Genomic DNA, 27036 nt, shown 5'->3' with positions numbered 1-27036 from the left:
GTAAGGGGAAGGATGCGTTTAGAGCTGAATCAATCTCCTCAGTCTGTTCTCTGAGATGCTGTGACTTGTGGTGGTATTACCCCCCCTCCCCCCCCCCGGGAGGGGAGTGGGGAGGATCTGGATGGCACCCGGCGCTTTTCCAGCTTGGGCAAACCAGGTGGTGGAAAAGAGACCTCCTTCTCTGGGCCATGGGGCTGTGGTAGCCAGGGGTCCTCATCCACTCAAAATCACAGTGACATGGCAGGTCCCTGTGGGGGTCTTGCTTGGATGAGAGACCCAAAATACTCCTCTGGCTGCAGAGATTGAGCCTGCAAGAGTGGCTCTTTGGAGAAATGGGGAATCGGGATGGGAGTTTGAGGGAGGGTGGTTTGTGCTGTAGAGCCCTGTGCAGTGGATGATGTGATGATGTTCAGGGACACACACCCCCCCCCCCCCCCCCCCCAACCTGATTGTGTATCAGGTCCCACCTTCAGGCCCAGGCTGGAAAGGGCCTGTTCCTGCCCTGGTCCCTCCTCAGCAGCTGCACCTCGTGAGCTCCCTGCCCCACTCTGGCTCGATGTGCCTTTCCTCCACTTGCAAATCCAGCGTGTTCTCATCTGTCCTGTTTGCGGTTCCCTTCCTTCTGCATTAGCTGAGCCGGAGCTCCCTCGACGCCTCGTCTGTAGGGTGGATGTTTTTTCTCTTCTTGTTTTTGAGCCCTTTGATTGTTCCTGGCTCTCTAATCACCAGAGACCCAGCGGCCTTCTGGGCTCCTTCTTCCTTTTGTTGTGGTAGGAATTGGCAAACGCTGCTGCTCTTTGCATAGTTCCAGACCCGAGTCCCGCTCATCTGCTCTCCTTATTTCATGTATATATAAATATTACTTATGTATATGTGCATGTATATATGCACACGTACAGCAAGGTGAGCTCCCTGTGTGAGCTGGGAGCCATCCAAACTGGCGTCAAGGAGGTGCTGTGCCTGTTGCAACACAACCCTGTGGGTTGTCTGTCATCCTGCTGTGACTGTGAGGCCGGTTTGTCCCCCTGCTCTGAGCTGGCTGTGGCCCTTGGCATGCTCCAGCCCTGGGTGGACAGCTCTTGGAGATGGAGCCTGAGCCTCATCCCATGTGTTGGTCCAGTGCCATGTCCCCAAGCCCAGTCCAGCAGGGTTGTAGCTGGATGCTGTGTCACAGCTTTTGGCCAGGAAGGGGCTGTTAGCAGATAAAAATTTGGTTCATCCACCTTGTTCCCAGCTCTCCCCCCCCCCCCCCGACAAAGGAATCAGAGTGGATCCATGGCACAAAGGGAGCTGGCTGTGCACCAGCCACAGAGGTCTGCACCGTGTGGCAATGAGATGGTCACTGCTGGTTCCTGGCCCCATCTGTGGTTTGGAGGGAGGCTCTGGAGGGCAGGTTGGGTTGGATGCCCTGGCTTGGGGCTGGGGAGCAAGTGCTGGGGCAGGAGGAGGTGACGATAGAAACCTCCAGGGTGGCTTTGGGAAGCTGTTAGTGATACCGGTGCGCAAAGTGATCTCCTGATTCGGCACTTTCTCTGCCACTGAAATGAGAGGTCAGTGCTTTTCATTTCCAGCTTGATGCTAGCCCCTAGCTCCTGGGGTTAAAAATCTCCGTAATGACCTGTCAGAGAGCAGATTATTAGCTATACGGAGCCGAGGATGCTGTGGGGAGCAGATGGAAAAAGGTCTGGCTGTGGCAGCCTGTCTGATGAAAGAATCCCTGGCATTTCTACAGTGTTTGCATCTCTGGAAACGCACCGTGAAGCTGCTTTCCAGGCTCCTGCCTGCTGGGTTTGAAGAAATTTGTGCCTATGTGGAGTTTTTTTTTCTTGTTTTTCCTTCTCATTTCTTTTTAAGTCACCTGTTTTTTGAAGTGTTGCTCATAAATAGTACTGGGAGCAGGCAGGCCTGGAGCTTGTTGGGGAAAAGTGGAATGGTGCTGGTGGAGAGGAGCTGCATCCAAATGGGTGCTCAAGGAGTTCTTAAGCGATCTGGAAAGCAGGTGGCTGGGGCCAAGGACCTGGGGCCAAGGACCTGGCTGAGTGGCTGCTGGGGAGAAGCTGTTTCATGTGTTAATTGTGTCTCAGTGTAATTGCCAGGAGTGAATCCCAGTGAGGGCTCTGGTGTTTCCAGGTTGTGTGTGGGTGTCTGTTTTTTTTTTCCTCCCTTATTGCCTTGGGGAAGTCGGGAGTAGAACTTTTGGGCTCTTTGGGGTCTGCCATGGCGCAGGCAGGTAGGGCTGATCCCCCTCTTCCCAGTTAAGACCAGTACTTGTGCAGCTGTGTCTCTGTCTCCCATCATTCGAAGCCAGCAGGCTCATCGTGCTGAAGGTGACAGTAGTTTAATGTCCCAAAACCAGAGCAGTGTTGTGCTGCTTGGAGCCGTGGAATGGAAAGCCTGCACTTCCTGCTGCGGTTTGGCCTTCAGCGGATGCTCAATGTGTCCCAAGTGTCACAGGTGCTTGAAAACTTGGGATTTATTTCCCACTGAGGCACTTGACTTCCCTGGCAAGTGGCTCTGGTCTGGACAGGAGCCCTCCCCCTGAGTGGCATCAGCAGGAGAGGAATCAATCCTCCCTCCCAGGGGCAGCGCTCGATAATTCAGAGGGAAATGGCGAGCAGAGAAACGTGTGAGTAATGTCTTGTGGAGCCGAGAGCCGTGACCTGCCAGGGCTGGTATTGATCGAGGGACCAGTGCCAGATGGCTGCTGCTGCTGCAGGGATGGCTGAGGAGCAGCCCCAGCCCGGGGGGTGTGGGCAGCAGGAGGATGTTGCCTTGTGCTGTGTGATGGGGATTTGGGAGGCTGGGGGCTTTCCCCCTGCCCAGGACTGCTCCTGCCTGCACTTGTGGCTCTTCTGACCTTCAGATCTGTCTGTCTGGGCATTTCTTGTGTAACCCTGTTCTCTTTGTTCTCCTTTCCAGCAGCGATGCCGTCACCTGGGCAGACCCAGACCACTGGAAGCCCCCCAAGGACGTAGGTGACCCCCAGGGTGTGGAGGCAGGGAAGAACCTTGAACTGTGAGGGGCTGTTAACTCTAAGATGTCCTTGAGCAGCGGAGCTTCCGGAGGGAAAGGAATTGATGCGAACCCGGTTGAGACGTACGACAGCGGGGATGAGTGGGACATTGGCGTAGGGAATCTCATCATTGACCTGGACGCTGATTTGGAGAAGGATCAGCAGAAATTGGAAATGTCGGGCTCCAAAGAGGTGGGGCTCCCGGCACCCAACGCGGTGGCGACCCTGCCGGATAACATCAAGTTCGTGAGCCCGGTGCCGGGCCCGCAGGGCAAGGAAGGCAAATCCAAGTCGAAAAGGAGCAAGACTGGCAAGGACAGTGGCAAGCCAGCCCCAGGGACTTCCTTATTCACTCCCAGCGAGGGAGCTGGTGGCAAGAAGGAGGCTCAAGGGCGCGCTGGGGATGGTGCGAACTCGGGCAGCTTGGTGCCTGCCGTCACCCCAAAGGGCTCAGAGAAATCGGCCAAGGCATCTCGCAGCGTGGCCGGCTCCAAGAAGGAGAAGGAGGGCGGCTCGTCCAAAAGCAAGAAGGAAAGGAGTGAAGGTGCAGGGGCTGCATCGGAGAAGGAGCCCAGCGTGCTGCAGCCCCTGGCCCTGGCAGTGAGGGTGGGACAGTATGATGGGGGCCAGGGGACAGAGCCTGCTGCTGCCGAGCAGCTTGGGAGTATAGCTATTGACACGGGAGCTGCACTCAATCCCTTGGGAGTTAAGTCGGAGCTGGAGGATGGGGAAAGCGAGTGCCGACAGCTGAAAAAGGTGAAGTCGGAGAAGGTAAGAGGTGTTGGGGTGTGGGTGGAGACGACGCTGCTGCTTGACTCTGGTGGTCACTCCTGTGCTGGGACGTGCTGCTGCGGAACTTGCAGCAGGACCACACATGTCTTGTGCTGTTGGGGGCCAGCCCTGATGTATGGCTGGTGCCTCCCGGTTCTGGTGTGAAGATGGTTTGGCTGGTGGCCTGGATGTGCCGATGGGAGGGCACTGGTCAAGCTTTGCACCAGCAAACAGCCTGCAGCCACCGTGCGTCAGGGCACCAGCCTGCCCTACCCTCGGGGATTTGGTTTCTTCAGTGCTGTGTCTGTGCCAAGCAGGTCCGAGCCTGTTCAGCTCCTGTGGGAGGAACCTGAGTTAATATGAAGGTGACGTCCTAGTCACCTGCCTGCTGCAGCTCCTGATGGGACAGGGCTGTGTCTGTTGGCCACCATGCTCTGCTTCCTGGTGTCTTTAACTCCTGTGTGAAAGCTCCCCGCAGCTCCTGGGGGAGTTTATTTCTCTGTGGTTGCATCATTTGCAGAGAGGAGACCTTAACGTGTTAGTAAATGTGGGATTCCTGTGGGCGTGTAGACAAGCACTAGGTGAAGGGCTGACAGGAGTCACCGCCTCGTTTCTTGTTCTGCTGTTGGTTTCTAGGCTTTGTCCCACTTGTGACGTTGAGCCTCGGGAGGACAGGTTGCTGTGGGTGATGTTTGTACATGTCGCTCCTTGCTGACATGCAGCAGTGATGCTGAGCTGGTGAAGCTGCTCTTCCAGGTCACCAGGGGTGCAAAAAGCCTTTCCAGTGAACGGCCGTGTGTCCGTCTGAGCGGCGCTTGGCTCTGAGGGGTGCGCAGCCAGCTCTGAATGCCGCTGCTGGAGCGGAGGGAGCTAGTTTCTTAGTGACCTCAAGTGAGGTGGTTGCTGTGGGCAGATGGGGGAACACGTTGAGTGCTTGGAGTTTTCTTCATGCTTGGAGCAGAAGCTCCCCGCACCAGCTGCACTCGTGGTGTTGCTGGTCCATGCCTGTGAAGCCACTCGTTTGCTGTGCGTGGGGTGTGGGTTTGGGGTGTCTGAGCCCTGGTGCTGCCAGAACGTGCTGGGGTGTGGGGAGGGTGGCTGGGGGGTGTCAGGGATGTGGGTTTGCTGTGTCTGCAGCTGGGGGCTCCCTGGGAGAGTTTCTGCTTTGGCGTGGGGAACCCTGTGCTGTGCACCAGGAAGGGTCGTGTGGGGAATGCTCAGTGGGGTTGGGAGAGTTGCTGAGCCTATTTTTAACATCCACAAAAAGAGCATACGTGGAGAAAAGGCTGGTGGGGATGGTCAGCCATGGGAGAAGAGTTGCTAAGTAGGTCAGTGCTTCCTCTGCTTGAGGGGAAGGCTCCTGGAGCAGGTGACTGAAGCCTGTAAGATTAAGGAGTGGTGTGAAGGTGACGTGTTGTAGCCTTGTCCTTTCTGGCTGTGGAACCAGAGTGAATGAAACCAGGAAGAGGAGCAGGTGCTCTTTTGCATGGTGGGCTTGAATGCTGCTGCAGAAACTGGATGCTGGAAGTTCACCAATGCTCTGGGGCACCTGGGTGGATTTGTGGAGGAGGAGCGCATGGTCGGGTGTACAGGGCAGTGTCTTTTGGAAAAAGCCATAGGAGGGCTGGAGCTTGGGAAGTGGTTTGGGAAATATCTCAACATGTTTGGCTGTTACATTCCTTCATAGCCATCTGCTGCTGGCCACTGTGAAAACTGTGGGAGCTGGCTGGACCTTTTGTTGTGCCCTGCATGGCTTTGCATGTGCTTTTAGTATTAAAGATTTATTTCTTTCCCGTGATGCAGCTGCAGAAGCCCTTTGCTGATAGAATTGCCAAAGTGAGGTGGGGATTATGAAGAGAGGGACCAAACATCATGGACCTTGGCAGGCTGGAGGAATGGGCCCATGTGAACCTCATGAAGTTCAATAGAGCCAAGTGCAAGGTCCCACACCTGCGCTGGGACAATCCCCACTGTTGGTGCAGAGTTGAGGGTGAATAAATTAAGAGCAACCCTGTGGAGAAAGACCATGGGGTACTGGTGGGTGATAAACGACATGAGCTGTTGCTGCGCCCTTGCAGCCAAGAAAGCTGGTTGTATCCTGGGCTGCATGACCAGCAGGTGAAAGTTCTTCCCTGTGAGGGTGCTGAGGCGCTGGCACAGGGTGCCCAGAGAAGCTGTGGCTGCCCCATCCCTGGCAGGGTTCAAGGCCAGGTTGGACAGGCGCTTGGAGCAACCTGCTCTAGTGGAAGGTGTCCCTGCCCATGGCAGGGGTTGGAACTGGATGAGCTTTAAGGTCCCTTCAACCCATGCTGTTGTATCATCTTTGTACAGATACCCTGTAAGGATGGTTCTGCCTTGTCCAGGTTCTGGTACAACCACATAGATACAAACACAGCCGTGTTTTGAGAAGTGATTTAAGGTCTGGAATTGCAGGAAATGGTGTCACATTTGCACTCGGGAGGAGCCATCAGCTCTCTTTTGTCAGCTAGATGGATTCCTTCAGTTTGGGAAAGCTGAGGGTGAGAAGAAAGGTGTCTGCATGGTGAGAGGTGGGAAAGCAGTTTTGTTTCTTGAGGAAGAGCCTGAGGAAGGGCTAATGGCTGATGAGGTGGAGGTGGGCAGTGGTGTTGGGCTCTTCCTGTTTCCTGGAAGCTGCAGAGATGCCCGGTGTGGAATCTGAAGGACAAGTGAAGAGCGCAGGTACGTGCTGGTGGTGGGAGGGCAGCAGCAGTAGAGGGGGACGAAGGCCGCTGGTTCCTTGAGGCCTGGGGACAAGCCCTGCCTGGGAAGAGAGAAACTTGCTCAGGCCGAAACAGGAACAGCCACATTGTGACTCAGCCCAACCTTTGGTCTCCAGCAGCTTGTCCTCTGCTTAACCCTGTGCTGCTCCCACTTCCGTTTCAGGCAGGGAGGCTGGTCTCCATCTGGGGATGAAGAAAGAGAGAACGTCTCTTTCTTCACCGCCTTCAGCCTGGGGTAGATGACCTCCCCATACCTACGTGCATGCTGAGCAGTCAGCCTCCAGCCAGGAGGTTTTGTTGGATCTCCTTGGCTGGATTAAAGAGCACTTTAGCTGAGACTATTTTTCCTTGAGGATTAAAGAGCACTTTAGCAGTGAGTATTTTTCCTTGAACAAGGTGCCTCGGTGCCACAGTCAGCTCGCTCTTTGCCCCTCCTTCTGCTTTTGTGCTCTTTAAATATCTCACTGTAACATTTTGCAGCTCTCAGTCCTTCTGGGTATAGGAAACAGCTTTGCTTTGGGATTTTTGGCCACCCTTTCATGTCAGCAGCTGCTCGAGCTGGTGTGGTGTCCGTGGGCGAGATCACCCTTGCTCCTTGTGTCTGACACAGGACAAGGTGACACGTGTCTGACATCGTGACAGTGATAAAGCCTGTGGACACAGCGCATGGGATTGACGGGATGTGTTTTGCCAGTGTAACTGCACAGCTCCTCTGGTTGCTGCTTCCTGGGGTGAAGCCTTAGGAGCTGAATATCCCAAATACCCCTTTTCTAGGTGTTTATCTGGCCGTATCCAGCCTCCTGTTGCGGCTTGCCCTGGCTTGTTACGTACCCTCCTTGAGCCTGATGCTATCTCTTGTGTTGGGACACAAGCATTAACTTTGCCAGTGATGGGGCCTACCCTGATGAAGCCTGTTGGCAGTAACCCCTGTTGAGACCTTCCAGGCTCTGTGGGGTGTGCTGAGCACCTAGCGCATGTTTGCCTTGGGCTGTGCTTTTTGGTACCTGGGCAGCTCCTTGCACCAGCCAAGGCTGCTGGAGCCCCAGAAGACATTTAGGGCAGGAGTGGGAGCTTAGTACTTTTTGCAGCAGGGAGGGAAATGAGCCTGTGCTAATGCAGCATGCCTGGAGCGTGTGGACCAGCAACTGGGTCTGTACCTGCTGTGTCGAGCAGCAAGCTGTGGGGCCTTGGGCACCCTGGAGCTGAGGTTTGATTCACAGGGAATGCCTGCTCTGGGTGAGCCGCTGTGCTCAGCAAAATGGCCGTGTATGGGGGAGCAGTGCCGACCGGGCTGGGGAGCCTCTTTCCCCCCCTGCCCCACAGCTGCTCCCGTGGGGCTGAGCCGACCCTGGCTCCTCTCACCCTGTGCTGTGCCTGGCCCCCTGCCCTGCGCCCGCGCTGCAGCACCGGCCTGCCCAGGGCATGGTGAGCATTAGACAAAAGGGGCTCCCAGCTCTTGGCTGCCGCTCGGGCTTTGTTGTGATGGAGAGGTTGTTCAGCAGGAGGAGGCGGGATTTTTTCTTCTCTTTTTTTCCCCTCTCTCTTGCGAGGAGCGCCCAGATGCGACACTGCTGCAAACAAGGGAAGGGCAAACAGAGCCCGCTGAGGCTCGGCTCTCCTCAAAGCCTCCCTGTGTCACGTGCGCTGCGGCTTTGGGCAGCAAGGAGGCTGGGTTCGGTCCTGGCCCTCTGCGAAAGAGGGGGCAAAAGCCACCGGTGCATTTTGTGCCCTGAATTTTACCCTAGGCCACAGTGTGGGCATGCTCTGCATGTGCTCTGAGCAGAGATGCCTGCTCTGGGTGGCCCGATGGGAAGGGGACAGTGTAAGGTGGGGAACACTGCAGTGGATGGGCCCCAGAGCCAGTGTGAAAGTACACTGCTGGTGCTGTGGGAGGACACCATGGTGCTGGAGGTGGTGCTGGTAGCAGCTGCTAAGAAAGAAATAGTCCCCCAAAATACATCCTTGGACTCTTCCTGCTGCTGCTGTCTTGTCCAGTTGTTTGCAGTGTGGCCGTGGTGTTATCTGTGCTGACATTCTTCCCTTAAACCCATAGAGGCAAACTTGCATGGTGTCCGTGCTGTTCCTATAGCTGTGACCGTGCCAGCCTGACCAGGACATGGGATTACACCCCAGTGCTGGGTGTCTCCCACCCAATCACTCTTTACCTAGAATCAAAGCACATCTGCTGCTTCTTTTTCAGTCATTTTTGGTGAAAGGGATGAGACTTGGTGGTGGATGGAGCAGTGAGGGTTCAGGTGAAGAGGTGCTTGGATGACTGCCTTGAAGAGGTGCAATCTTGCTAGAAGGCAGTAGCTCTCTTAGATGCAAGCCCAGCAGGAGATGGCTGTAGACTCTCTTGGAGACATTTCTGTATGTTGGATATTGTATTTGCTTCCAGCTTTTCACCTTGGACAGAGTGATGCTCTGCTGTGCAGAGCCTGGAGACCACCAGTCTCCAACCTTGGGCTTGGTGCCAACCTGAACGTGGAGGTAGCTCATGGAATGTGGCTTTGGAGATGTGGCTGCTCATCCTGTGCTGCTGCTTTACATCACCCTGCTAGTGTGTGTAAAGGGCTCCAGCTCTGCTCTGGCACCTTCTGTCGCAGTATCTTGGCTGTCACCAGCTTCTTGCTGTCCCTCAGTGCTTGTCCTCTCCTTCACTAGCTGATGGTCGCACCAGTGCAAGCTGCTTTACATTGCCCAGAGCTGTCCATGCATCCTTTTAGGACTTGATCTCACCCTCTACCAGCAGCTCTTCGTGTCTTGCTCAGTACAAAATGGTTCAACTGTGGTTTGACCACTGAGCTCCCTGAGGAATGGTGCGGGAGCAGGGACATGCTGTGCTGAGGGCTCAAGCCTTCTGTATGCTGGGCACCTTCCGTGCTTGCAGAAAAACCCAACACAGCAGAACAGCTTTTCCCATTCCGCATGTCAAGACATTTGATGCAAGGCTTTGGCAAAACCCAGGCTGCTCTGAGTGTAGATGGCCAGTGAGGTGAGGATGAAGCGGGCTCCTCTGTATTCAGGGTGGTGGTTTGGGAAGTGGAGTTGTTTGATGGCTTCCAGTACCTAAAGGGGGCTGAAAAGAAAGCTGGAGAGGGACCTTTAATAAACAGCCTGCAGGGACAGGCCAAGGGGAATGGCTTTAACCTGCCCGAGGGGAGACTGAGATGAGCTCTTAGGCAGAAGCTCTTCCCTGTGAGGGTGCTGAGGCGCTGGCACAGGGTGCCCAGAGAAGCTGTGGCTGCCCCATCCCTGGCAGTGTTCAAGGCCAGGTTGGACACAGGGGCTTGGAGCAAGCTGCTCCAGTGGAAGGGGTCCCTGCCCGTGGCAGGGGTTGGAGCTGGATGGGCTTTAAGATCCCTTCAACCCAAACCGTTCTGTGACTCTGTGATTTGGTGCAAAGCTGTGATGGGGTGTCGTGGGCTGGTCCCAACCTCATGCTTCAAAGACGTCCTCGTGATTTTGACCCCGATGTGAGGTGCAGCGCCTGGTGGGTTTCCTTGTCTTGGGGTCAGAGTGTGGGCAGAAAAACTCCCAATGGAGGCATTTTGGTGAAAATAATTTTTGCTTTACAGCCACCCCAAAGCTCCCTCTGCATCCTTCAGAGCTCTGCTGTTTTCTGCAGGTTTTTTAAGGCATGTGGGAAGCCCAGTGCTTTGGGTAGGGACCTGCTCATACTGACAGCCCTGGGCAGAAGCCAGTTTCTTGCCATCCCAGTGCAGTTTCCCACCCCTCGCTCCACGGGGCTCAGCTCTCTGAAGAATGGCAGCCGGAGCAGCCTTGGCAGCCCAAGGAAGTGGTGGGGGTGCAGGCAGCTGCCGGCTCTTGCCTGCTCCTCTTGTTGTGGGTTCTTCTCTCCAGCCATGCTGGAATCAGCTGCCTCCAGAGCTGCTGACAGGGCTGTGTGGGGAGGCCATGGGAATTACACCACTCGTTTCCTTATCGTCCCTGGACCCTCCGCCCGGAGCCTTCTGCTCTAGGAACAAGGCAAGAAGGGGGCATGCAGCCAACATGTGTCAAGAGCTACAAAGGAGGAAATTGGCCTCGTTCACTTAAAACCATGGGGTTAGTCTTTGAGTTTTGGCTCCTGCTGAGAGGTTATTTATATGTGGGCTTTTTTTTATAACCGCTAGAGGTAGCAGGCCGAGAGCTTCAGCTGGTCCCACCTCGGAAGCTTTTATATAGGAAAAATTGCCTCTCTCGCTGTTTGCTCTCCTGGCTGGCAGTGCTGGGGAGGATTAGTTAAGGAGTGAGTTAGTTTTGATGCCTGTCGGCGTTGCTGTATCCTGTTGAATAGATCATTGTGCTGAAACACAGCCCGGTCTCTGCTGGAGCGGGAAGCAGGGCCTGCACCAAGGATAGAGTGATAGGAAGTGGAGAAAACATCTCCCATTCCTGAAGATGGAAGCAGAATGACAGCGCTAGCGAGGAGGCTGGCAGAGGGGGGATGCCTTCTTCTTGCACCAGTTCCTTGGTGCAGTCAAACTGCAGATCCACCCCCCCCCCAGTGCTCTGGTTAGAGATTGTGATGGGAAGGCTGGGGGTGATTGGTGCTGCTGACTCATGGACCTGGTTTCTCCTCCCATGGAGATGGTAACTGCTTGAGATGGGTCAGATTTTGAGGCTGACTGGCTCGGGTAGACTCTTGTGTTTGTTGCTTTGCTCCCAGGCTGGCGCTGCCTGCTTATTAGCCTAATGACCCCTGTTACCCAGCACCATTTATCTGCACAGTGAGATTTCTTTAAAGGAAGATGCATGTGTCTGGAGTGCTGTGTGACCCCGAGGCTTCAAAACTTGGCGCCTGCTCCCACGGCCCTGCCGGGAGCTGATGCAGGGGGAGTTCGCCAGGAATAACCTGCTAATGAGCAAAGCTGCTTCTGCACCAGCAGTGGGGAGGCCTCGGGAAGGGCTGCGAAGCAAAGCGTTGCCTGCTTTGCCCTTCCTCTGCTTTTGAGTTCTGGCTTATAGGGTATTCACTGCCGCCTTCTTGTTTTCTCCAGGCCTGGCAACTTCTGTGCCACTGCTTTCCTGATGTTTGCCATGCAAACACAGAGCTGCATTGCTCTGCCACTGCTTCTGAGGATGCTTTGGGCTGGAGCTGTGAAGTCCTTCCTCCTTGTGCATCCTTGTGTGCAGGCAACCTCAGAGATGAGTTGAGTGAAAGGGCACCTGAATATTCTGAGCTGATAGCAGGCAGCACCCTTGTGCAGGATAAAAGGTCACTGCAGTGGACTTTTTGGGGTGACTTTTTGTGATGTTCCTACCTCGTGGTGATCAACACCTGGAGCTTGAGGCGGGACTCATCGGGGGTCACCCCAAGATCGTAGATGTGGAGCCAGCAGCTGGAGTCAGAGAGCTGGGGAGGGCAGCCCAGGGCTGGAAAGAAATCGCCGGGCTCTGAAATGATTTAAAGGCACCAGCAGCCCGATGCTATGTTGTATTTGGTGACAACATCTGCTGGAGATATTCCTGTCCCTGTTACTCATTCCTGCCCACGGACTAGATCAGAGATGGAGCTGGTGTAAATAAACGTGGCCGGGGTTTTCTGGGGTGAGCTCAGGTCACAGCTGGCGCAGGGACAGGGCTGGGATCACAGCAGTGCCGGTGCTGCCAGGGCTGCACATGGGGGTTTTGCCGGGACCTTGCTGTGGTGTGAGGGGTCAGGGGCTCTGCCTGGCATCTTGTGGGACTTGCAGTGACCTTGGCCAGCAGCACTCAGCCCAGCAGGTTGCATGGTGCCTGTGCCATCCGTCTCTCCTTGTCCCATCCTCCCAGCCTTGCCCCTGGCTGGCTGAGCGGTGCCAGCTCCAACCCCGCCTGCTGCAGACAGGATAGATCCCTTTGCAGGAAGACGCTGACCACAGAGCTTTTATATGGTGTGGTAATGGCACGTGCTTGAATCTGCTGATGTTTCCCCTGTGCTTGACACTGAAATTGGTTCAAACCTCGGTGAGTTGTCTGGATTTATTTTAAGATGCTGTCTGGCCCATGCTCTCGTGGGGTCTCTTGGAGCATGCTGCAGTGAGTGATGTGGAGAGCTCACCTGCTTTGCAGGCTGAACTCTCGAATTCTGGTTGTGACATGGAGGTCGCCACATTTAAAGTCTCATCAAGGGGATTTGACACCATGTAACTCAAAAGAGCTTTCATCTGGTGCTAAGGGAGCAAGAGGACCTGTTGGGACTCTTGGCTATGGCTGCCCCTCCTGGATGGAGGCTCCCTGCTTCACTTTCCCCCCTGAATAAGGGGAAACCAATCCCTGCACGGATGGGATGCTCCCCTGTTAGGCATGAGCGTGGGCTTTGTCAGGGAGAGCACCTGAGATGCTCTGCATGGAGAAGGCACCATTACAGCTACAGGTCCTGTGGTTGTGGTGGTGTGTTTATTTTCCCAAGCCAGAAAGCAGCTCCATCCCTGGAACTCGCTCCCCTGTGAGAGATTCCCGTGCAATGTGGTGATATTCCTTCCCCAGGTGCTACGCAAATGAGCGCTCCGTCCCTGCCTGCGCTCACTGCAGTGCAGGTAACGCTGCCTCCTGCGCTGGGAACAGCCCCGCTCGTCTGGTTCGCAGGTGGCCGTGGCTGTTGGGGCATGAGCCGTGTGCCGGGTGGCTGCTGAAGAGGGCTGGGGCTTGCTGCTGGGGTCAAGCCTGTCGCTGCCGGGCTGGAGAGGGCAAAGCAGGACCCGCCAGGGGGTTCCCCAGCCCCCTTGTCCAAAAGGGGCTTGTTCCCTGGGAAGGGCATCCCAGAAATAATGGGTGCTGCTAGAGCTGGTGTTGGTGCCTGGGTGACGCATCACCAGCCAGTGCAGCAAAGGGGCTGTGTTGTCCTCATGGTTCCACGCCAAGCATGGTGCATGCCGAGAGCCGTGGTTGACGTGACTGTGCCAGCTCCAAGCGAGTATTTCCAGCTGGTGCTGCTCTGCCAGCTTAGGATCCCAACCCACCCTCCCTGGCAGGACACACAGCCCCAGGTCCCTGCTCCGTGTCCTCTTGACCCACCATGGTGGAGGCAAGCAAGGCCTTTTGCAAGCAGGAGGGAGCAAAGTCATGGGAGAAAAGGGAGGACACAAGTGCTGGTGCTGAGCCCCAGCAACCGAGTGTGGAAGGGAGGCTTGGAAGTGCAGGGGCCAGGCCGTGGGTGCTCTGGGGCCAGGAGAGATCACTTTGGGAGGCTGGAAAGGATCCTGTAAGGGGAGGATGGCCGGGCGCCAGTCAGCTCTTTGAGGTGGTAACTAAGTTATCAGGCAGAGCTGGCGTGTGCTGGGGAGGCCTCTCCTGCCTGGGCACTGGGAGACCAGCGCATCTGTAGGATGCCTTGTGAGGAGAGCGACATTTCAGGGTTTCAGGTGCTGTTTGCTGTTCTGTGGTTGAAGGGGAGGAGAGCAGCCATGTATATATATATATCACAGAGCTGAGCAGTTTGCTAACAGGAAGGTTTCCTTTTTTTTGCTTAGCATTAACATTTCAAGGTACAGGAACTCTTTAGTATTTTATGGTCTTCCACACTGGCTATTAATAATCTGCTTTGTGCACAGGGGAAAGGGAGCTGGAGGGGCTGAGCTTTGAATGTCCCTTTGAAGGAACCCTGCAGCCACAAGCAGAGTGTTTCTTAGCTGCCCTGACCTGAGGAAGAGTTAAAGCCCCTTGGTAGCAGGGGGAACGGGTGGTTCAGCTCTCAGGCTGTGTTCTGCAGGGGCTGGATTTTGCATGAGAAAAGCAGAGGCTGCACATGAAACCACCCTCCAGCATAAAGGTGATTGAACATGCCATGGCTTTGCTGGATTGCTGCCCGGGTTGTTTGTGGAGGAGCCACATCCAAGGAAAAGGCCCTGCTTTTGAGGGGCTCACAGCCTGTGTTCCTCTCTGTTCCATCCTGCAAATCATGAAAGCAGGAGCTGTTGGTGTTCCCTGTGATAGGTAACACAATGGTAGCTAATGGTAGCTTGGACCAGTTTGTGTCCTGCCCCCATGGCCTTTAAGTAGGTTCAGTGTTAACCCATTCCCCCAAGGGCGTGAGGAGGTGCGTGGCATTAAAAAGTGGAAATGTTGGGATTTCCAGGCTGTGTGCTCCTTGGCTCCTGGCAGGAGCTCCTCCCTCTGTGGGCCCTTCAAAGGCAGAAGACACACTGGAGAGGGCAGCGGGAGTTCCGGTTCTGGTTTTTCTTGTTGTGTGAACAGCAAGAGGCTCTTTTGGGGTTCCCGTTGTGCCACCTCCATACCCTGTGCTCTCAGTGTGCTTGAGCCCTGGGGTCGAACGCATCCGCTTTCCCACAGGGAAGGAGCTCTCGTCAGCTGCCCTTGACTAGGAGGACTGGTAAGATGCACCACATCTTCATGGTGTCCCCATGGTCTCCAGCCCTTGTCCTCAGGAACAAAAGCCACCAGACTTGCAGGTGACTGTTGTGTCTGGGCAGTAAACCAGCAGCTTCATCCTCCAGACCCCTGAAGCGGCCAGATTTTCTGGGCAAGCAGAGAATCCGATTTGGTGCAGAACCCAAGCTGGTGGCGCAAGGAGCCCATGATGAGAGGTTGGCTCCTCATTTGAAGCCACCATCATGAAGCAAAGCACATTAAGTTGGGGCAGGGGACCACTTTTGGTAGATGGGACCATGGTTTCTGGGCATGGAGACCTGTGTTATGGTGCTGTGCTTTGCTCCTTACCCACTGCTCCATTGTTGGGAGCTTTTGGGAGCCATCCTCCCTGGTTATCCTGCTTCAGACATGGCACTAAAGCAATGCCTGGTGAGAGGTGCCTCAGCAGCACATGCTAATGAGTGATTCCAGCCTCCCACTAGTGAGCAAGGCCATTAAACCCCAGTCTCCTCTGGGAGCTGATGGTTTGATAAGGGAAGAGAATTGCTTTCAATTTCCCATTGATCCTAATGAGCCATTGTGGGAGTCAATGGTGTGGCTGTCGGGGTGGATATCAGCTCTGGCACTCGGTGCCGCTCTGGGTCCGGTTTACTCCTCAATAAATCGAATAAAGAGAAAAGTACTTAGGAAGATTTTAATCAGAACTTGGCAGAAGAACTGAAGGAAACCCAAGAAATCTTCTGACAAGCGCGCTTCACGCTGAGATGGGCAATGAATGGAAAGCGCAGAGATGGGGCCGTGGCTTGGGAGGGTTGGGTTTCTTCTTGCCAGTTTAGTGGTATCGTATCAGCGTTCCTCCCTGCCCCAGGCAGGGTGAGAGGAGGGAGAAGATAGGCTGCCTTCAGCATGCTGAAGACTTGCTCTCAGCTGGAGGTGAGGCAGAGCAGTTGATGAAAGTTGTTCCGGACCTGCTGGCCATGGCCAGTGTGGCTGAGGAGAAGGTTGCTGAAGTTATAGTAGTGGTGGCCGTGCACACTGGGGCAGTGGTGTGAATTGAGTGGTTTTCTTCAAGAAGTTGACTTGACAGGCTGGAGGAGTGGGCTCATGTGAACCTTGTGAAAATCAACAGAGCCAAGTGTAACGTCCTGCCCCTGGGTCGGCACAGTCTCCGCTGTTGGTGCAGGCTGGGGGGGTGAATGGATTGAGAGCAGCCCTGTGGAGAAGCGGTGTGCTTTCTCACCTGGTTTTGTGGGTACTGGTGGGTGATTGAATGGGACATGAGCTGGCACTGCTCCCATCACCCCAGGCAGGAGCCAGTGGCTCCTGGCCAGCCTGGGCTGCATCAAAAGAACCGTGGCAGGTGGGTCAAGGGAGGGGATGCTCCTTCTTTGCTCTGCAGTCCTGCGTCCAGCTCTGGGGTCTCCAGCACAGCAAGGATGTGGAGCTGTTGGAGCAGGTCTGGTAGAGAGCTGTGAAAATGGTCTTAGGGCTGGAGCAGCTCTGCTCTGGAGACAGGCTGAGAGCTGGGCTGGGTCAGCCTGGAGGAGGCTCTGGGAATCCACAGATTGCATCCTTGCAATGTATGAAGACTGTTCATAAGGCAGATGGAGGGAGACCTTTTACCAGAGGCTGCAGTGACAGAACAAGGGGCAACAGTTTTAAAGAGGGGAGATTTAAATTGGCCATAAGGAAGAAATGTTTTCATGCTGATGGTGGTGAAACTGGAAGACGTTTCCTAGAGAAGTTGTGGATGCGCCATGACAGGAAGTGTTCAAGACTGGGTTGGATGGGGCTCGGAGCAATGTGGTCTAGTGAAAGACGTCTCTGCCCATGGCAGGGGGCTGGACTGGAATCTTTGAAGGTCCCATCCGACCCAAACTGTTCTGTGGTGCTAAGTTGCTGATGGTGAATGCTGTTGGGAGTGAGAAATGCTGCTGTGAGGTTCAAAGCCCTTGTGGGTGACGTCTGGGTTCAAACTGAGGCATATGTGAGGGGTGTCTCCTTGCTTGGACAGACCTGTTGCTGTGATGAGAGATTAATCTGAGCTCTCCATTCCCTCACTCAGAGCTGATGGTGAGTTTCCAGTAACAGCTTCTCAGCTCAAGTTTCTCCTTTTGGGGTTTGGCTCAGCTGTAAGTCCTTCTGTAAATGGTTATTTTGGAAAATGTGATTAAAACCCCATGGAGTGGTACGAGTAGCTTGACCATTTAGGGGAAGGAGAGCTGCAAGAGTGGTTCTTTCTGTGCTTGTCCTGCAGATGCATAACCCAAACCAGCTTTTACTGCCGGAGTCCTGGCGAGGTGAACGTGGAGTTTTGGTTTGTGAGTGTGGGCCTGGCGCTGCTGAGCAGAACCCCCCAAAGTTGTGTTTATTTGTAACGGGCTCCTCAAGACTGTGTTGTACCAGTGCTTTTTGGTTTATTGATACTCCAACATCTGGACTGTTTTCCTAAAGGTGCTTTCATTCAAGAAGAGGCTAAGGGAATGAGAACCGTTTGGATAAAGCTGCCAAAATAGTCTTTGCTTGAGACTATGTACCACTTTTGGGACTTCCCCTTGTACAGCAATTTGTGGGTGAGCACAGGGAGCATGCTCCAGTTGGTTGCTCCTGCTGGGGGTTAGAGGACTGTGAGGTGTTTGAGTTTGCCACGTGCTGTGTGAGGTGATCTCATGGCGGTCAGGGAAGTTGCAGGGAGTTGTGGTCGAGGTGACCGAGTCCGTGAGAGGAAGGATCTGTGTGCACGTGGTTGGATTGGTGGGAACAGGCTGGAACCTGCTGCACACATCCATCTTCCTCACCCCCTGCAATGAGTTGGTTTTGCTCCTTTAGCATCTGATCCTGTGACAAGCTGACGTAACAAGGCTGATAGCTGGCTCAGCTTTAGGTGTTGAGGGTGCAGTGGTGACAACATGATAGGGATGGTCTTTAATGTACTGTATGAAGAGCCATCTGCAAAGTAGGGTGGTGCAGCTCTGGAGCGTTTGGTTCTCAGCACCTGGAAAGTGCAGAGCTGAGTGCTGCAGTTTAACTCTGCCCCCTCGTCATGCTCCTTCTGGCAGTGTTTTTGCTGAAATCCCATGTCCGTATGCTGTGACTTTGTTTGACAACTTGTGCAGTGAGAGGGAGCTACGCCTCTTCCTTGACGAGATGTGTAGGTACATGCAGCATGTGTTCTCCAAAGTTGTGTGGCCCTGAAACAAAATAATGCTTTGGATGCCATCTGCTTTGTAGGGGGCAGAGTTAGGTCTGCTGCAGGAAGCTTAACATGCTCGCCTGGCTTGCAGGGGATCCAGTTCTTCTCTGTCCTGTACTGTGCCTCTCCCAAAGGACTTAGGTTGGTTTTATGGGGTCAATTCATGATTAACTGAATGCTGACAACTCTTAAGGTGCTATTAAGAAAAGTGTGCTTGTACAAGGACTTTCTTCTGAACCTCTTGGCTGGTGACTTTCATATCCTGTCAATATGGATAGTACCTATCCATAAGCGCATGCCTTAGGGTTCGTGTTTTGTAGGTGAGACATTCCTGGTGAGAACATCAGTGGCTGTCGTGTCCTGTTGAGTAATACGCAAAGACAGGCCTTGAGCATGCCCGTGCTTGAGCTCAGTTCAAACAACGAGCGGCTTTGGAGGGAGCAGGAGTGGGAGGTGGTTGCAAACAGAGTGTGGCACCACCAATGCTGGGCAGAGGATTAAAGTCATGGCTGATAGCCTTGACTCCATAAACAGATTTGATGCTAAGTTGGAGAAGATCATATTGGTGGGATGCATGTCCCTTTTCAGGGGCTTCTCTTGCCTCCAGGAACAAGAACTGTGGAAGCACCATCAGGATTGGTGGCACTGCCCACGGAGCTCCTCAAAGGCACCTGTGCTGAGCAGGAGCCACGCTGCCTGGGGTGATGGGGCAGGATGGGCAGCCTGGCTTGTGTTGTAACCCAGCGAGGCTGAAAGCAGCCTCCTCCATCTGAGCCAGGAATCTGTGGGGCTTCATGGGCCCGTCCTGGTGCTGGGCTGTGACACTGCTCCAGTGTCACGGTGATTGCTGTTGGCAGGCGGGTGCCCCAGTGCCAGGGGCAGCTCCTGAAGCTCATGCGTTCCAGGGACAAATGCTACTGGCTTTTACTGGACTGAGATGGACAGCTCAGCACAGGGCTACTTGTTAGGCTTGGAAAGATATTTGAGTGTCCAACTCTTCATCTGGGTGGTGAGGCCCTGGCAGAGGCTGCCTAAAAAAGTGGTAAATGCTCCCTCCCTGGCAATGTTCAAGGCCAGGTTGGACAGAGCCTTGGGCAACAGGGTCTAGTGTGAGGTGTCCTTGCCCGTGGCAGGGGCTTGGAACTGGATGATCTTAAGGTCCTTTCCAACGCAAACTATTCCATGATTCTGGATCTTGTTTCTTATGGAGAAGTGTGTATTTTGGACTGATATGTGATGTTTGGTGAAGGCTTTGGTCCTCTCTCAGCAGACCCTCTCTGCGTGGGGAGGAGTCTTTTACCTGTGTATGTTTTTCGGGAGCAGAATGTGGCTGGGGCCGTTTGCAGCCTGGTGGCATTTTGGTGGGCAGAAGCTGGCTGTTGGAGCAGAGCTGCCTGGGCTTCACTTTGCAGAAGAGCTGTTTTACGTGGGAGGCAGCTGCCTTGGGCTTGCAGCTTGATCTGAAGGGTCATCCTTGAATCACAAAGAATGTGGGATGCTGGCACGTGGATGTGAGTGCTGACTGCTTCAGTGCTGCTGCCATTCTCTCCTGTTGTCCTTGTGGGGGAAGCAAGGGAAGTGGAGGAGCCAGGTTTGGTTCTACCTTCAGTCTCAGCAGTATCTGACTTCCAAAGCCCTTTGGATGAGTGGTAGTTTGAGAGCCTCCCATGCCTGAGACAATGCTTAGCACACAGATTTGCTGTGGAGGTGTTGGATTGGGAGTCATTGGTGATGGAGGCAGGCCAGGTATGTAAAGCACTCTCTGGAGCAGGACAGCGTGCTGTGGGTGGCCCCGCTTGAGCAGGGGGTTGGACCAGATGACCTCAGAGGTCCCTGCCGACCTCAACCATTGTGTGACTCTTTCACATGCCCCGGTGGTTCTGTACTGGCAGGATCTCCAGCAAAGCCAACTCGCACGTGAAAGCGTCAGTGTTGGGATGTGGGCACATGCTGAAGCCCGCCTGCACCTCAGGATGTTGCTCCCTCCTAAGCCACGTGTGAAGAATCGCGACCAGTGCTCTGGGCAAGCAAAGCTTCATCTGATGGCATTTGGTGAACTGGGGCTGTGCTGACCCTAGCTAAACTGACCCAGAAGGAGAGTGTGTATTTTCTTGTGCCTTTGTCCTAGAGTCAGGTTGTCCTGAATTGTCTGGCTGAGATGTGAGGTTCTGCTGCACTCCCTGCTGCCCAGGGGAAGAGCACAGCCACACTCTTCCTACTCGATGGCTCCTACCTGGAGGGAGCAGGATGCATGGGAATGGGGGCAGTGCTGGGGTATTGTTCTGCTTTTGGATCTCCAGTGTTGCTTGTTGTCCTGAACCACTTTCAGCCTGGCCGGGTTTCGGGAGACGGCTCTCTGGATACCACAGATACTTGGTTATGATCTCTTGGAAGATGGGAGATCTCAGAGGAGAGATTCCCCACAAAAAGTCTGTGTTCAGTGTATGCTTGGCCATGGGAATCTTCCTGCCTATTTGTGTGGTCACCAGAGTTTCCCTGTACACAGGAGGTGTTCTGCCTTCTCCTGGCCACCTCTTCCCACACCGATGCCAGAGGGTTTTTGCAACCATGTGGGGAACTGGGTCAGGGAAATGATCCTATTAAAAGCTGTGCCGAGCAACATCAAAAGCAGGTTTTTAACAGGCGGTTTCCCAGCGCTGTGCAAATGCTGTGTTGGTAAAAGACTGCTTTGGGCCAGGGTAGGAATGGGCAGCCTTGGATGGAGTGCGATGGGATCGTTTCTTCTGGTGATGGTGTTGGTCCTTAAAGACTTGTGGAATATGGCCTTTTTTGATAGGCAGCCGCAGGGTCAGACCTGTCTCCTGCTGGGATTCTGGCAGGTGAGGCTTCGTTCTCCTCCTGGAGAGCCCAGTCTGGCTCCCTTGCAGATGGGTTGATGTTCCAAGGCTCATGGCGCCTCCTTGCCATGCTTTTGGGAGGCTCCTTCTCTCCCAGTGCAAAGGGCTGTGGGCACAAGGGGAATGCCGGAACTGCACCGCACCCATGCCCATCCTCACAGCCCCCAGCGAGGGGGGGCCTTCAGTAATCCTGACTAATCCTTTAATCTGTATCAACACTGATAGGTATTAAAGCAGCAGATAAGGTTCAGAGCATGGCTTGGAGCTCAGCGATATCCCAACCCTCTTCCAGCTAAAGCTGGGCTGATTGCTCTTCCTCTTAAGGGGACCGTGCCTGTTTGCTGAGCAGCTGGAGTGGGTTGAGAGGGTGGTTTAGCTGCTCCCAGCGGGAGCATGCCCTTGTTGCTGGCCCCAGCTTGCCAGACAAGTCCATCGATCTGTCTAAGTATGTTCCCTGTGCTTGCTGGAGCGACCCCCTCCACTTGTGTGTTCCTCTGCTGATCTGGAGCAGATCTGCTTCCTGCTTTTATCTGTTATGTCCACCTGGATATAAGCCTGATTTGGCTGTAAACACTTCGTGGAGTATTTAGGCAACAAACCCTGGATTGGCTGGTGCTGCCAATGTGTGGTTCCTTGCTGCCTGCTGCTCTGTAGCAGGATTTCCCTCCCACCCCACCTTCCAGCCAGGACTCCGACCACCATGTCCTTCTCCAGGCCTTCCACGCTCTGTTGTGCACCTTTACTTATGACTGAGGTCTGGAATGTTCTCACTTGTTACTGCACATGGGCACCTTTGGCTCCCCGAATGATCCATGTGGTGGAGGTAGCACTCCAGAGCTGGCTGTCCCGGATTTAGTGGGCAGCAAACCAAGGTTGTTAATGCTGGGAAGAGCAGTGCTGGTTGAATTCGCTGCACAAAGCAAACTGTCCCTGTTGTTTTTGCCATCGTAGACTCATCCTCCCCCTTTCCCTGTCCTCTTCCATCTTCTCCCCATGCTCATGGGATTGCTCAGAGTTTGCCACCCGTTCCCTCATCAGCAAAGCCCATGGTTAATCCTTCCCTTAAATCCTTTAAGCTGTCAGCAAACAACCCCCCTTGTAAACTTCTAGCACGCAAGCTTGGCTGGGACGGAGCCTGGCTTGCAAACCCAAGGGTTTGTGTTCCCAGGTCATCAGTTCCTGGTCCCGTCTTTGGCCAGCCCTGGAGGCTCCCCTACCACTGCTGTGGAGCAGTGGGTGGCTTGCTCATGCGTGGCCTGCAGTGAGGTATCCTAGGTGTAAAAATCTTCAGGTTTGTTCCCGTGTGGCGTGGTGTTGGAAGTAGCAGGTGAAGATTTGCTGCTCAAATTCAACATGACTGAAGTCTTGCCACTCTGAATCATGGAATCAACCAGGCTGGAAAAGCCCTTTAAGCTCATCCAGTCCAATCATTCCCCAGCACTGCCAAGGCCACCCCTAACCCACAGCACTGAGGCCTCGTCTCCACGATGTGTGAACACTTGCAGGGACGGTGACTGCAGCCCTGCCCTGGGCAGCCTGTTCCAATGCCTGAGCACCCTCTGGGAAGGAATTGTTCCTCAGCTCCATCTAAACCTGCCCTGGGGCAGCTTGAGGCTGTTTCCTCTTGTCCCATCCCTTGTTCCTTGGGAGCAGAGCCCAGCCCCTCCTGGCTCCCCCCTCCTGTCAGGCAGTTGTAGGCAGTGATCAAGTCCCCCCTGAGCCTTCTCTTCTCCATCTGAACCCCCCAGGTCCCTCAGCCGTTCCCCATCATCCAGGCCCTGCACCAGCTCCATTGCCTTTCTCTGGACCCTCTCCAGCACCTGAGAGTCCTCCTCTCCCATGGTGCAGCATGTGCTGGCCTCTTTTTTGGTCTTTTTGGGCTGGACATGCAGCTTGGTGGAGCCAAAATGGCCTAAAAAGACTAGAATAAAGCTTTTTCTGTAGGTGTGCTCACCTCTCTGCACCCAGCCTCTCAAATCTTTATGTTACCCTCGCTGATGATGATGGTGCCTTGGCAGTTTGGCTCTTCCAGGTTTATTCATTCCTTCAAAACACAGGGTTGTATTGTTTGGGATATATTTTCATCAGTGTTTAGCTTCTATGCTTCAGCTGTTACACATCTTCTTTTGGAGGACCTTTGTACATCTTCTCCTTGGAAAATTGGTGTCCTTGGGAATCTGCCACAACTGAATGGGACAGGACAATTGGTGAGCACTTCTCAAAGTCTCAACCTGCATGTCTTGAGTCTCCCTGTAATTTGGTTTCTCCCTCAAAACTCTGGATGAAATATGTTTCGGAAATGATGGGATTTCCATTGCACTTTCTCTCCAGGGTTATCAAGCAAGCATTGCAAACCTTTTCCCGCTCGTGATCCCAGGAGAAAGAAAGGCTCCAGGACTCCATGAGGAATATCAAATGGCATCTTGCTGCAGAGTGACTGCATCTGGGGATTACTTGGTAAAACAGAAGGAAGGAAAAAAGGTTAATACGGTCTTGGCAGCCGGCAGCTCCAGAGCTTGTGTCCTTCAAGCTGCTGTGGTTCAGCCTGGCTGCACTTGCCTGACTCGGGTGCAGGTGGTTCTCAGCTTATCCCTCTGGTCTGCAGAGGAAATGGGATTTGGAGGAAATACCTTATTAAATTCAAAATTACAAGAAATTAATTTGTTAAAATTAATTTAAAACCCCCAACCAACCAACATGACAGTGTGGTCGTTAGAGCAGGCTGATTGCAGAAGCCATGTGGCTTGTGAGAGCCGACCTGGGAGCACCCTCTCTTTGCACAGGCTGTTCTGTTGCTTGCTCCTCGCCTGCAGAAGGGAACACTCAGCTCTCTGGGGGATTCACGGAGCAGTCAGCTCTGCCTCCGAAGGCTGTAACACCACAAAAGCCCTGGGGCTGAATTTGGGATGTGTGGAGGTGGGAGAACACCCACGGCAGGCATCGGGCAGCAGCAGAGCTGCTCCCATGAGTGATGCTCCTGCCTGCCCGTTGCCATCCCTCTTTCCAGGAGCTCCTGGGAGGAGCAGCCTCCAGGCATTACATGCTTTCGCGCATCTGATGTGCTGGCTCACCTTCCACCCGCAAGCAGGGACTTGAACAAGAGCCGATTGCCTGCATCTGCATGGCTTTACTTATTTATTTGACAAACAAGCTGGGTGATCTGGGCCTGGCTGCTGGCACCATGGCTTGCAGCATATGACAGCTAATGGGCCTGGCTCCCTGCCTGCTGAGGAGGTGAGGCTCCTATCCATGTGTGACCTGGAAAAGCACGTCGGCTTTATAAATCACTGCCTGCTGATGCCGGTGCCTTGCGCCTCCCTCCTGCTTCTTGGCAACTTCAGTATCTACTGTGAAGCTACTGCTTGCTCCCCACACTGGGTGAGCGTGCTGCTTGTGATCACTGGGATGGGGGGGCAGAGCAGGTAGAGCTTCCCCTCCAGGCCCCTCTGCTTTTTTAACATGGTTTCTTGAGGGATGAGCACAGAAAGTAACTCAGATAAACTGGAGGCACAGGCTGGGCTGCACCCCCAGAGTGTGAGCAGCAGGTTGAGGGAGGGGATTCTTCACCTCTGCTGCACTTTGGAGAGACCAGACCTCTCTGGGAAGACCTTAGAGCAGCTTGCAGTGCCTAAAGGTGCTCTTCATAAGGACTTGTAGGGACAGGCCAAGGGGAATGGCTTTAACCTGCCCGAGGGGAGACTGAGATGAGCTCTTAGGCAGAAGCTCTTCCCTGTGAGGGTGCTGAGGCGCTGGCACAGGGTGCCCAGGGAAGCTGTGGCTGCCCCATCCCTGGCAGTGCTCAAGGCCAGGTTGGACACAGGGGCTTGGAGCAAGCTGCTCTAGTGGAAGGTGTCCCTGCCCGTGGCAGGGAATTGGAACTGGATGAGCTTTAAGGTCCTTTCCAACTCAAACCACTCTGTGGTTCTGTGATTCTTCCTATGGACACCAGGACTGCTGCCCAGCCCCAACCAACAGCCTAAATCTTTAAAGGCCAAGGATAGGTGAGTGAAGGATGGTTTTGCTGTAGCAAAGCTTGGGGTTTGAGTAGTTGCCTGGTGCTCAGCATTGGGGTGCATCAGGTTTTGAGCTTGTGGGGATGAAACTGCACAGAGTCTTCACTCGTCTGCAGTGATTGGTTGCAGACTGTCCCAGGAGCAACTGCATCCTGCAGATGGGGTCTGTGCCTCATCCTTTTTCTAGAAATAGTGAAATCAATGCAGTAGAATGCAGTGGTATCTCCTTTGGGGAAGCCAAGTTCCTACGGGTGTACTCAGAGAGAAGCCTCTGCTGCCATCTGAGCCTTTCCTGCCACCTCCCCACCCGAGCAGGCGCTTTCTGGCATGGAAAGGCTTGTGCCTCTCCTTCAAGTGTGAGAGAATTCAGAGCCCGGTTCGTTGGATGGGTTTGGAGCCATCAGCAGGTTTGCTAACAAGCAGGAGGAGGGATTGGGTCTGGCCAAGGGTTTTGCTTGGCTTGGTGCGTTACCAGTGCTGAGTTGTGGGGTGTCTCAGGCTGCCCTGTAAAGTGTAAGGAGCAGGAGTGAAGTGAGTCCACAGCTCTGCACTGGTTTGTTAATGGGCCAAAAGCCATTTTCTGTCACTGAAGTGCAGTAGGACCTGCCTGGTGGGGCACGGCCAGGCCCTGAGCTGTGTGAGCATTGGCAGTGCCCACGCTCACTGAACAGAGCAGGAACTTCCCGTAGTGCCGTATTCCTGCGGCAGGAGCTCTGCCCATGCCATCCGGGGGCAGCAGTGCCACGGGCAGTGCCCACCTGCCAGGCCTCATGAAGAGGAGGGTTAGTTACGTGAGAAGGATGCAAACTGATTGGTGGACAATTCCCATGGATGCTTTTCCTCATTTTTGGGTGGCATGGTTTAGTGTGAGGTGTCCCTGCCCATTGCAGGGGGGCTGGGACTTGATGATCTTAAGGTCCTTTCCAACCCTAACTATGCTTCTATGATTTGTCTGCCATCCTTTCATGGAATTCCACCTGGGAATCAAACCAGCAGCTCCTGCTTGGTTTCCCTTTCTTTGAGGAGTTTTGTTCCAGCTGCCGGTACTGCTGCATTCAGGTTTCTCCTTAAGTATTTGATTCTGATGGCTCAGGGTGCCCTGAAGCTGGTCATGGATCCTGGCACTTGTTTTGCTGCTTTCCTGGCATCCCAGCACATCTGCTTTCCAGGCTGTGTGTGGGGAGCTGTGATCTTGGGGATTGAGCCACAGAGGCACTGAAGGACAATGTCTGCTGGGGATGAGCCTTACTTACTCTCCTGCTGGCTGTGGTTGGTGGCACTGGGCTGTGCTTGAATGGGAGCTATGGTGCCTTTGCAGACCAGAGCCCCAGTACAGTGGTGGGAGGCTCCATCTCATCCCTACCTGCCCATAGTGGTTGCCTGACCTGGGGTTTTGCGATGGCTCGTGGCTCTTGGGAAGCCTATGGGAGAGGCATGAGGAAGGCTCAGAGACCTCCATTTGGAGCTGAAAGATGAGTTCAGGAAAAGGAATTTGGGCTTTTCCCAAAGCACAAAGGAATCCGCGTTAGTGGTGTGGATATAGTGCAAGAGATCTCCAGAAGCAGGATGCAGCAGGTGAGGTGACTGCAGCTGTGGATGTAAATAGTGCCCCTCTCCTTAGGGAAAAGAGTAAATTACTTCCCTTTGCTTGCTGCATCCCTTTCTCCCAGTGCCATGCTCTCCCTCCTCTTCTCTGCTGTTAATTGCTTAGTGGTTGCTGATGCAATTAGACCAAGATGTGTCTGCAGCCAGTGTGCTTGCTCTCTCCTGGGCCTGTGTGCGGGGAGGGGAGAGCTGCTGGCTTGAGGAGGGAGCTCGGGGCTGGGTTCTCCATGAGAGGGGAAGTGGCTGGGCAGGGCTGGGCAGGGTTGTTTGTCTCTGCTGGCCTGGGAAGGTGCTGTTTGGCTCTCACTGCTCCTGGGGATGTGAACAGAGCAGAACCTGGATGGATTCTTGCTGCTGATGTCTAAGGGCCGGAGCTGCCAGGCTGAGGTGGTGATGAGTGATGGGTAACACATCTTGCAGGGCTGGGGATCATTTGTGTGGCAGCTAAAACTGAATGACTGATAGGTAACGGTCCCTTGGCTTTCGAGGGAAGCAGAGTGGCAGCCATGGACCATGGGAGATGCTC

General features: G+C 54.2%; 1 protein-coding gene across 2 annotated transcripts in view; it reads left to right on the top strand.

Annotated features, from left to right (window-relative positions):
• Positions 1 to 2894: 2894 nt before the first annotated feature.
• ZNF609 (zinc finger protein 609) overlaps positions 2895 to 27036 on the top strand; it is a 53942-nt gene continuing 29800 nt past the window's right edge. For both annotated transcript variants that reach the window (XM_057422091.1, XM_057422092.1), the window contains exon 1: positions 2895 to 3784. In XM_057422091.1, coding sequence (XP_057278074.1) covers positions 3038 to 3784 — 747 coding nt within the window. In that variant the 5' untranslated portion in view covers positions 2895 to 3037. The remainder of the gene's footprint in view (positions 3785 to 27036) is intronic.

This window comes from Pezoporus wallicus, unplaced genomic scaffold, assembly GCF_028554395.1.
Source record: "Pezoporus wallicus isolate ANWC-B61680 ecotype Strahan unplaced genomic scaffold, APGP_CSIRO_Pwel_v1 contig_8476, whole genome shotgun sequence".
Lineage (NCBI taxonomy): Eukaryota > Metazoa > Chordata > Aves > Psittaciformes > Psittacidae > Pezoporus > Pezoporus wallicus.
Note: the sequence above shows the minus strand (reverse complement) of the source record. Positions and strands in the feature narration are given on the sequence as shown.